Below are 10,309 nucleotides of genomic sequence, written 5' to 3'. Positions count from 1 at the left end.
TAAACTCGTAATTTAATTCATTTGAATGATTGAGTTAGATGCTATCCCATTAGTATATCCTCTCTTTATAGAAATAAAAGAATATTCCATTTTCAATTCCTTTCTTCAAAAATTCAGTCCATTCCGACATATTCCTTAAATTATTCCTCCGACCAAACCAAATCCTCTTCTATATATAATATTAGCCAAATCGCCCTCTAAAATCACCACACAAAAAAACAATAATAATGTCGGCTCTTCAACGGCTCATCGGAAGTGGTGATCGGTGTCGGTATCCGCCGTCGAGCTCCGGCAGCGAAAGCGAATACTCGGTCGACGAATGCCTTTCCGAGATGGTGGTTGATTTTCTTGAAGAGTACAGTGGTGGCCGGAGTAGTTGGCCGGTGGAAGATTTGTCGAATGCCACCGCCGCCGCCGCCCCCGCCGATTGTACGGAGGCATTGGGTGAAATTCGGAGAATGGTGAGTGTGAACGGCGGGAATGTCGAGCCGTATAGGGCGGTGCTTGTGGGTAATGTTCAGGAAGCTGCGGAATTGGCGGCCGCTTCGTCGCCGGACAGTGTTGTTTCGCAGCGGAGGTTGATGGTGTTTCTCCGTGAGCTTCGTTATAATGCAGCGATTTGTAAGACGAAATGGGAAAGCTCTCGTGATCTCACATCCGGCAACTATGAGTTCATCGACGTCATCAACGGGAATGTCAGGTATTAATAACATCAATAATTTTGAGCATAATAAAAATGATTTTAACTGAAACGAACTCATTTATCTTACAAAGGTACTTGATCGACATGAACTTTCCAGCACAGTTCGAGATCGCGAGGCCAACGATCCAATATAGAGAGCTATTAAAATCCCTACCTTTAATTTTCATCGGAACGGCAGAGGAGTTGAAGAAGATGGTAAAGATCATGTGCAACGCTGCAAAGAGATCGTTAAATTGTATGAATCTTTCGGTGCCTCCATGGCGAAAGTACATTTACATGAAGAACAAATGGTTGGGACCCCATCGTAGAATTGTAAATTTAGTTTTGGACAAGTCATCGACACCAAAAAAATCGACTAATTGGCCAGTGAAATGCCAATGGATTGGCTTCGACAACACTATCGTGGAGCCGAACACGAACGCATCTATTTGTGTGAGATCGATTAAGGCAGTTTGAAAGGTAACCGATGAACAAAGGAGTGAATATTTGTTTAGATTTTGGGATTTGTTTCGGTCGCTCTAAATCATTAAAGTCGGGGAATAAATAATGTATGTGATGTATCTAGACAGTTGTGCAGCGACACGAGGGATCTCTTTTATCAATTTTCATCTATTAACTACCGATCATAGTACTATAAACTTAAAGTTACACTGTACGGTATAACAAGTTGTATATATAGATATAATCATTATAAGCAAGTCAATCATTCCGAGTTATTTGTAATTACACTTGAGTCAAAAGTCTGTTTTACCCTTATAACTACATCTTATATCTTTAGTATCATTGACTCTGTAACGAACAATTTGTTTATGGTCATCTCAATCTCGAAGGTGTCATAGTTGTCACGACTCTTTGCACTCCAGGTTGCATATCATTAATTTTTGTTGGTATGATCTGATAAGGCAACCCTAATCCTCAGCCCAACGATCCAAGCTTTTGTTGAAGCAAGGACCCTTGAATCAATGTAATTAACACCTCCTTATACGAAATTTGGATCAACCAAGGGATAAGACTAAAATTAGATTACCTCTTATGATCGAAGATCTAGAAGCAAGATTTGGAAACCTTGTTCTAAATTGAGTCACTCCATAATCGAACTTGATCAAGACTTGATTGAATGGCTCGGGTGCAATTCTACCACAAGAATTGCTTGAAACTTAGAAATGCAAATATGATGCTCGGATTTCTAAGCGAAACGTCTCAATTTGAGATCTGAATTACATTCATCCACGAATCTGAATTTTACATCACATATTGCGGGTATTTATAGTCTCCCGACAAAAGACGTTTGTGGACGGGATTTATTCCCAATTCTCTCTAATCTTCACAAAAGACCATTTGACCTTTACATAATTTATGAAATTAAAAATAATTATTTTTAATAAATGTTGATGTGCTTGAGTAGTTAATGCAACGCTCGTAAGTTCGAATTCTGTTGTTGACATTTTTTAATTTTCTTGGCAATAGGTCCATTTGGAACATCGTGATTCTTATCAGACTCTTTTTCGTATATCGAGTTCTAGAGAAACTTCCATTGTTTGCTTTTTTTTTTTTTTTTGGGTCTCTCGTTCTTCCTCATCTGACACGAGACATAGTTCGAATCTATTCAATTATGTATGACTAAGCTCTCATGCACGTTGTACTCATGCATGATCTGTTCACTATGGTGTTCTCGCAATTGGAGATTCTCGTACCTATAACTACAAAAACTGAAATTTAGATACCAATGATGGAGACGGGCTTGCTTGAAATGCTTGCAATATCCAATTATTTTACCGTCCGTCTTTGTAAGAGAAATTGGTATGGCTCAACTCTCGCCCCTCGCCATCTGCTAAGCTAGTCTTTCCGCTTACGTTTGTAGATAAATGTCCAGGGCTATTGGTCAATCTCTTCAAATAAAGGTCTTGACCATCAATACCTCCTAAAGATGTCAAAATATTCTAAGGCTCCGTGGTGTTGTAAAGATCGCAGTCAAAAACAACTGCTCGAGAATATAAACTTAAATCTAATATTTTAAAAATACCCTTAAATTTTAAAAAGTTTTATCGTCACTATTAATAATATATTTAAAAGATACCATTAAAATTTTAAAAATATCATTAACATCTTTTACATTTGAAAAAGAAAAAAAATAATATATATATATATATATATATATATATATATATATATATTTTAATTTTATTTATTTATTTATTATCTTTTGGACACCTTATAAATTATGTTTAAAAAAATTCTTTTTTACTGTCTACGGCGAGTATTTTTTTTACCGTGGTACCTACAGTAAAAATAGTTTTAAATTTTTTTAAAAAAAATTAGATTATTAATTAAATTTATGAAAATTTGAAGGTATTTCTAAGTATTTTTTTTAAGTTTAAATGTATTTTTTAAATAAAATATTAACCGTTTTTATATTAATTATTGTAACTAAGAATATTATTAAAAATTTTAAAAATTTAGAGATATTTTCGAATATTTTTATTAATTTGATGACAAAAATAAATAAATAAATAAAAACATTTTTTAAAAAGAAAATAGAAAACCCGCGGCAAGTTCTTGAGGAAGGTCGAAAATGGCGGGTACGCGGCTTCACTTCACTGAGAAGAATTGGAATCAGAAACTCTCTCTTTATTCTTCAAATTTCAGCGCCGAAATCGCCACAGTTTTGAATGAACACTGCTCAAGATTCTTCATCATCTTCATCTTTACGCCCTTCTGATTCCTCCACTTTAACCCCTAATTCTTATCTTCATAAAATGCGATCCCAAACCCTAACAATCGAAGCCCTAGCCGGGTTAGACTTCGATCCTCATCGTTTGCTGAAGCCTCTCCATCATGAGCAATCACCTTGAACATGGCAATCATAATCCCTATGTTCAACATACCCCTACGGATTCGTCATCTGCGCAACCTGGGAAAAGTTCGCCTTCTTTAACTCCACTCTCAATCACTGTCTCTCTAATGATTTAGGGTTTAAATCTTGAAAGTTTTGGATTGTGTTCAGGAGACAAGATGTGGGATGTGTTGGGTCGCTGCGGGAAGATGTTGGAAGGTTATGGGAAAATGGCAGAGGAAGCTGCCGAAAACGTCTGGCATCACAGTTAGTTTTTCCCTCAATCAAATTTCGTTTCGATTTGCATAGTTACTTAAATTTCCATCTCCAGCTTTTATATGTATATCTATGACTTATTTAAGCTTTCGATGAGCCAATTGTAGTGATGAAACATTTCCTGCCGGATCAGGTTTCTTTAAGTGAACTTGGTGATACCAGCATGTTAAAACGGGCTGTGTCGTTAATAAAGGATAATATCTCCATTTGGTGGAGTCATGTTGTGAGATCCCATATCCCTTAGGGAGGAGAATGAAGCATTCTTTATAAGAGTGTGGAAACCTCTCCCCAGCAGACGTTTTTTAAAAATCTTGAGGAAAAGTCCAAAAGGAAAAACCCAAAGAGTACAATATCTGCTAGTGGTGGGCTTGGGCTTGGGCTTTGACTGTTTACAAATGGTATTAAAGCTAGACACTAAGCGGTGTGCCAACGAGGACGCTGGGCTCCCAAGGGGGTGGATTGTGACGAGGGTGTGGAGACCTCCCCTAATAGTCGTGTTTTAAAAACCTTAAGGGGAAGCCCAAAGAGGAAAACCCAAAGAAGACAATATCTGCTAGCGGTGGGTTTGGGAGCATGTGATAGAAGGATATGATAGAATATGATAGAAGGATCTGATAAATAACATGTAACATGGGATCAGTTTTGTATGGAGGCTGCTAATGTTCTATTTTGTTTGTTTTTGTCTTGAACAATGCCTTGAATGTTGAATTATTAGCTCCTGATATACAATTAATGTAATGCAACAGTAAAAGTTAGTCCTAGCATAACTGATGCTGCAAAGGCCAGGTTTGTTCAAGGGACGAAAGTAATTGCTGAAGGAGGACCCCAAAAATTGTTTCAGCATACGTTTGGTGTTATTCCTGGAGAAAAATACCTTTCCTCGTATGCTTGCTATCTGGCAGATCCCTCTGGGCCTGTGAATGGGACGCTTTACATATCCACAAAAAGAGTGGCTTTCTGTAGTGAATCCCCTCTCTGTTACTCTTCATCTCCTGGCCAGCCACAGTGGGTCTATTACAAGGTATGTTTGACTCATTACTATTGGGGATGCTGTAGTTTTGTTGTATGAGAATTAGAATTAGAAGGATTTCTCGAATTTAGATTAAAGTTTGGTTATGCCTACCAATTGGAATGTTGTCAAAGTGAATCTTGGCTTAGCTATGGGAATGTTTTAGTGCTAGACAATGAATCTTCTGTAGATTATAAGTTTGAGGCATCTCTTTTGTGTATTTATCAATTCGTAGGTGGTGATAGAGCTCAATCAGTTGGCAGCTTTACGCCCTTGTCCTAATCTTCTCAATACCTCTGAAAAAGACATTCACATAGTCACAAAGGATGGGCATGAATTCTGGTTCCTTGGATTTTTATTGTTTAGCAGGGCTCTAAAGAGTTTAAATGAGGCGTTAAAGCATTCCTGTGCCTAGTTTGGATGAACCCAGATGAACTGAGTTTCTGCCTCCTCTCTGCATCCCATGTCTATGTATTGTAACTGTAACTAAAATGTTCATGTTTTCTTTTCGCAATTACTCTCCTCTTCTAATAAGGTGCTGCACTTTATTAGATGTGTATCTTATGCTGGTGACAAAAACCAGTGGTTCCTTCGCAGTTTTGTATGGGATGATTTAAAAATTTGTGCTTTACTCGGGCTCGTGCTCTCGCTCCCTTATACTCTTGCTAATGTTCTTTCCTTTTTGCTCGCTCTCTTGCTCACTTTCTTGTTCTCCTTGCTAGTGATTTGTTGGACGCTACAAGTTGTTGAATACTCGTAAGATATTCAACTTTGGTGGCTAATCGACTTGGGTAACACATTTCTCCTATTATAATCGTAAACTTTGAGAGGTCTTATCGAAGATCTTTTCATACGGATGAATGATCTTTCTCTCTTGCTTATTTCGTAGAAGATTTAAAAATTAAAAGTTTAAGAATGATTAGAAACATTAATGTTGAAAATTCAGGAAAAATAAAAAAAATTCAGGTCTCCTGGTTCCTTTGGCTGCAACAATGATTTCAAAATAATTCCCTGATCTGATTTAGGAGATGGAAAGGGCCACTAATTTCTTAGCCATTGTGTTCATCAATATGATCATTATAGCTAATTATAACAATCATGTATGGCTACATATGAACTATTTCAGCGTATCGGGATCGACGCAATCTACAGCATGAGCAATCCCCTTGACGCCAAAGACAACCCCTATGTTCAGTATTCCTCTGCTTCCCCATCCCCAAATGGGAAATGTTTGCTTTCTTCTGTTCTGCACTTAATGTGTTTGTAATAATTCCTCTGTGGATTCTCATGCTTTTTTCTTTTTTGCATATGTCCAACAGATAAGATGTGGGAAGCGTTGGATCGGTGCGGGAAGACGTTTGATGATCGTTCTAGGATGATTGAGGCTGTAGCAGATAGCGTCTGGAATTACTGTCAGTTCTTTCCTCAATTCAAATTTGTTTCCTGAATGTGTTGTTTTCTAATTAGAAATTCATTTGCTGCTTCATCTTGATCTGAAACAAGCTTAGTTCTCTGCTGTTTAATATGATTGCTCAAGCTTTCAATGAATTGGTTCCAAATAATTAAAAGAGTTTCTGTCTGTAAAGAAATGGTTTCAGGTTTGTCATCTCTTGGTAATTTAATTGGTAGAGCTTTTAATGATTGGTTTCAAACGATTGAAACTGATTCTTCTTGTAAAGAAATGGTTTCAGGTTTCCCTTAAAACAGTCATGATTTTCTTTGTCCTTTTGATCCTTCTCTAGAATAATGAAATCTAGAATAATGAAATTTGGACGCTGGAATTGTATTTCTGTTTGATGTCTTCTCGGGCTTGTTAGCTTCTAATCTGTTCTGTAATATATGTTTTTCCCAACAGTGAAACTTGGTTCTAGTGTCACTGATGCGGCCATGGCCAGGCTTCATCCCCTTGGGACGAAGTTACTTACTGAAGGTGGGGTTAGAAATTACGTATCTTCACAATGGTATAATATTATCCACTTTAAGCATAAACTCTCATGGCTTTACTTTGGACTTCCCCAAAAGGCCTCATACCAATGGAGATGTATTTCTTACTTACAAACCTATGATCATTCCCTAAATTAGCCAACGTGGGACTCCCTCATAATTTCAGTCTTTCCTTTGCTATCTGTCCACTCTCTCTGGGCCTGTAAATGGGACTCCATTCATATCCACAAAAAGAGTGGCCTTTTGTAGTGAGTTTCCTCTTTGTTACTATCCATCTCCTGGGCAGCCACAGTGGATCCTTTACAAGGTATGTCTGGCCCATTGTTCTTGAAGATATTTTGTTCTGAGGGATCTGAAATATGATTTTAGGATATATAACTTAGCGTAAGCGAATCACAGCGTTTTTCTTGGCCTGTTTGAAACTAATACAGCCTTAGATATATTGAAGAAAAGACAAAATAGAACAGCAAGAGTACTCATATGTTTGAGAGGTCTCCACAAAAAGATTCTACTGGCTGAACTCTCTCTGTTCACGTCCCCACTGACATATACTTCTCTTATCTAACATGTGGTGAGGGCCCTGCTGCCTTCACTTTCATAGATACTCTATCTCAGTTACAGCTGACCAATTCTCCCTCCATCTAACTTCCATTTGTATTTCCCGCCCTTTATTCGATACGGATAGGTGGGATAGGTGGCTTCTTGAATGTAGGGAAAATTTCTAGTACTACCGTACCTCCAATCATTTGTTTGTCATATAAAAAATATACTTATAAATGGCGTCTATGAAATAAAATCGGATGTCATTTAATAACGTGTCAAATGTTGAATGGAAGGAGTATGTACTTGTAACTACCCAAACCCACTGCTAACAGCTAACAGATATTGTCCTCTTTGGGCTTTTCCTTTCGAGCTTCCCTTCAAGGGTTTTAAAACGTATCTATTAGGGAGAGGTTTCCACATCTTCATCACAATCCACCCCCTTAGGGCACACTGCCCGATGTCTGGCTTTGAAACTATTTGTAACCACTCAATCCCACCGCTAGCAGATATTGACCTCTTTGGGCTTTCCCTTTCGAGTTTCCCCTCAAAGTTTTTAAAACGTGTCTATTAAGGAGAGGTTTCCACACCCTCATCACAATCCACCCCTTTAGGAGCCCAGCGTCCTCACTGGCACACTACCTAGTGTCTAGCTCTAATATCATTTGTAACACCCCAAGCCCACCGCTAGTAGATATTGTCCTCTTTGGGCTTTTTCTTTCGGGCTTCCCCTCAAGGCTTTTAAAATGTGTCTGCTAGGAAGAGATTTTCACACCCCTTGTAAAAAATGTTTTGTTTCCTTCTCCAACCGATATCAAATCTTACAAGACTACCGTACTACTCAAAAAAATTTCATGCATTAATTACCCTGCTTTTTCTCTTATTCTTCGGCAAAGAGGTCAGAACAAGAAGAAGAGTTATCCACTGGTTGGTAGCCAAGTTGTCTATACAATTATTCTCAGAACTTGCTTTAGCATGATTATGTTTAGAATTTTAAGCATGGTGGAACTGTAGCAGCTAGGGAAATAATTATGAAGTACTTCCAAACAGTTTGATTTTCCTTGTTTTTTCTTATTGTGATAGAAATAATCAAAGTTCAAATCCATAACTATAGAAAGATACATCCATAAGAACAAAACTTACATTACATAAGATAAATAGAACTAGCTAGATTTATAGTTTAAGTACTGATTTGAAACCCTGTGAGTAGCAAAGTGATGAGTTCATAATCTCTCAACTAAATTTAGGCGACGCTCACTCACTGTTTGGAGAGGATTATGAGGCTGAAAAAGGATAGTGTATCAGGGAAATGTGTTCTTCGTCCTTGTTTGGTCCCATTATTGCACATCCATGCATAGAACTAACTCGGAATTCATGCAACTATGCCCAACTGTGATCTTGAAAACTATGCTTGTGTTAACTACTTGATCTTGCACTTTATCCCCTTCTCAAATGATTGGTATTTGAGTAGAACCCAACTAGAATAATTAACCGAACGAATCACCGGAGGAGTTTTGTCGAGTTTCTTGTCCTTTTATCTATCTTTTTCGCTCAAGTTTTCAACTAGGGATCTTCTGTTAATGTCTTTAGTTGGGTTCCTTTTCATGACTGTGATGAATATGTAGGTGGTGATAGCGGTTGATCAGTTGGCGCAAATCAACCCTTCTTCAAACCTTATGGACCCCTCACAAAAATACATCCAAATAATCACGAGGGACTCTCATGAATTCTGGTTCATGGGATTCATATCATAAACAAGGCTGTCAAGACTTTAACTGTTGCATTGCAGCGATCCCGTGCCTAGGTCAGACTTGGAGGAAGCCATAATATAACAACCTAAGCCCACTGCTAGTAAATATTATCTGCTTTGGCCTATTATGCTTTGTCGTCAGTCTCACGGTTTTAAAATGCATCTGTTAGGGAGAGGTTTCCACACCCTTATACTGAATGCTTCGTTCCCCTCTCCAATCAATAGGGGATCTCACAATCCACCCCTTGAGGGCCTAGCTTCCTCGCTGGCACACCGCCCGGTATTTGGCTCTGATACCATTTGTAACAGCCCAAGTCCACCGCTAGTGGATATTATTCGCTTTGGCTCGTTACGTATCGTTGTCAGTCTCACGGTTTTAAAAGTGTCTGCTAGGGAGAGATTTTCACACCCTTATAATGAATGTTTCGTTCTCCTCTCCAATCGATAAGGGATCTCACACATAATGCAACTATTTCCTCTCGCTATCTCTGTGTTTTGGATTTTAAAATATCCATGCCTCATTTTAATCACGGGATACATATTCAAGGTACATTTACGATTTCTTTCTCATACATCTGACCTGTAACGGTGCAAATAGCTTTATAAACTAAAGTTTATATCTTAGACTTGTGAAAACTAAGCAACCTATGCTTTGACTTGAGATTATATTATTGATTACTTAGAAAGTTGTGAAGAAATTCTAGTGGAGAGGTCTTTATGATCTTTATTTCACTTGTTTTTGGCATCTTCCAAACCCATATTCATTTGCTATGTCCTAACTTTTAGGGAATATCAATACATGTGAATAAGAATTAGATGCTTGAATTTCACTTTAGGGCTCTTTTTTTAGGCCTTTTTGCAGAACTGTTAGCTGCCACAGAAGTTGAAGAATCTGTTCTGATTTGTGAAGAAAAGCCTATCAGTTGATTGCTTAGCTTCTAAGAATCTTACGAGTACAATTAGTTAAAATATATATTGTAATAACGTAAGTCCATCACTAGCCGATATTGTCTTCTTTGGGCTTTTTGTTTCGGACTTTTCTTAAGAATTGCGTATATTAGGGATAGGTTTCCATACCCTTATAAAAAATGTTTCGTTCTCCTCTCCAACTAATATAGGATGTAACGACCCAGATTCACCGCTAGCAGATATTGTCCTCTTTGGACTTTCCCTTTCGAGCTTCCTCTCAAGGCTTTAAAACACGTCTTCTCGTTGTTCCCCGAAGGGGGGTAGACACGAGGCGGTGTGCCAGTA

At 38.0% G+C, this 10,309-nt stretch overlaps 2 protein-coding genes and 1 pseudogene across 3 annotated transcripts; all 3 read left to right on the top strand.

Moving 5' to 3' along the window:
- Positions 1-222: 222 nt before the first annotated feature.
- Positions 223-1,410, top strand: LOC147789157 (uncharacterized). The gene is made up of 2 exons (XM_087118277.1): positions 223-700; positions 775-1,410. Exons 1-2 carry the CDS (start codon positions 228-230, stop codon positions 1,157-1,159), a joined length of 858 nt encoding a protein of 285 aa, XP_086974403.1. The 5' UTR covers positions 223-227; the 3' UTR covers positions 1,160-1,410.
- Positions 1,411-3,264: 1,854 nt separating this feature from the next.
- Positions 3,265-5,452, top strand: LOC111811130 (GEM-like protein 1). The gene is made up of 4 exons (XM_023697871.2): positions 3,265-3,623; positions 3,708-3,803; positions 4,559-4,833; positions 5,057-5,452. The coding sequence occupies exons 1-4, from the start codon at positions 3,539-3,541 to the stop codon at positions 5,234-5,236; spliced, it is 636 nt and encodes a 211-aa protein (XP_023553639.2). The 5' UTR covers positions 3,265-3,538; the 3' UTR covers positions 5,237-5,452.
- Positions 5,453-5,478: 26 nt separating this feature from the next.
- LOC111811131 (GEM-like protein 2) lies at positions 5,479-9,897 on the top strand (annotated as a pseudogene). Its single transcript, XR_015411984.1, has 6 exons — positions 5,479-5,612; positions 5,948-6,050; positions 6,141-6,233; positions 6,677-6,782; positions 6,844-7,072; positions 8,931-9,897. The product of XR_015411984.1 is annotated as a GEM-like protein 2 (transcript).
- Positions 9,898-10,309: the final 412 nt, after the last annotated feature.

This window comes from Cucurbita pepo, chromosome 15 (genome assembly GCF_057944985.1).
Source record: "Cucurbita pepo subsp. pepo isolate OVF chromosome 15, ASM5794498v1, whole genome shotgun sequence".
In the NCBI taxonomy this organism is placed as follows: domain Eukaryota; kingdom Viridiplantae; phylum Streptophyta; class Magnoliopsida; order Cucurbitales; family Cucurbitaceae; genus Cucurbita; species Cucurbita pepo.
Note: the sequence above shows the minus strand (reverse complement) of the source record. Positions and strands in the feature narration are given on the sequence as shown.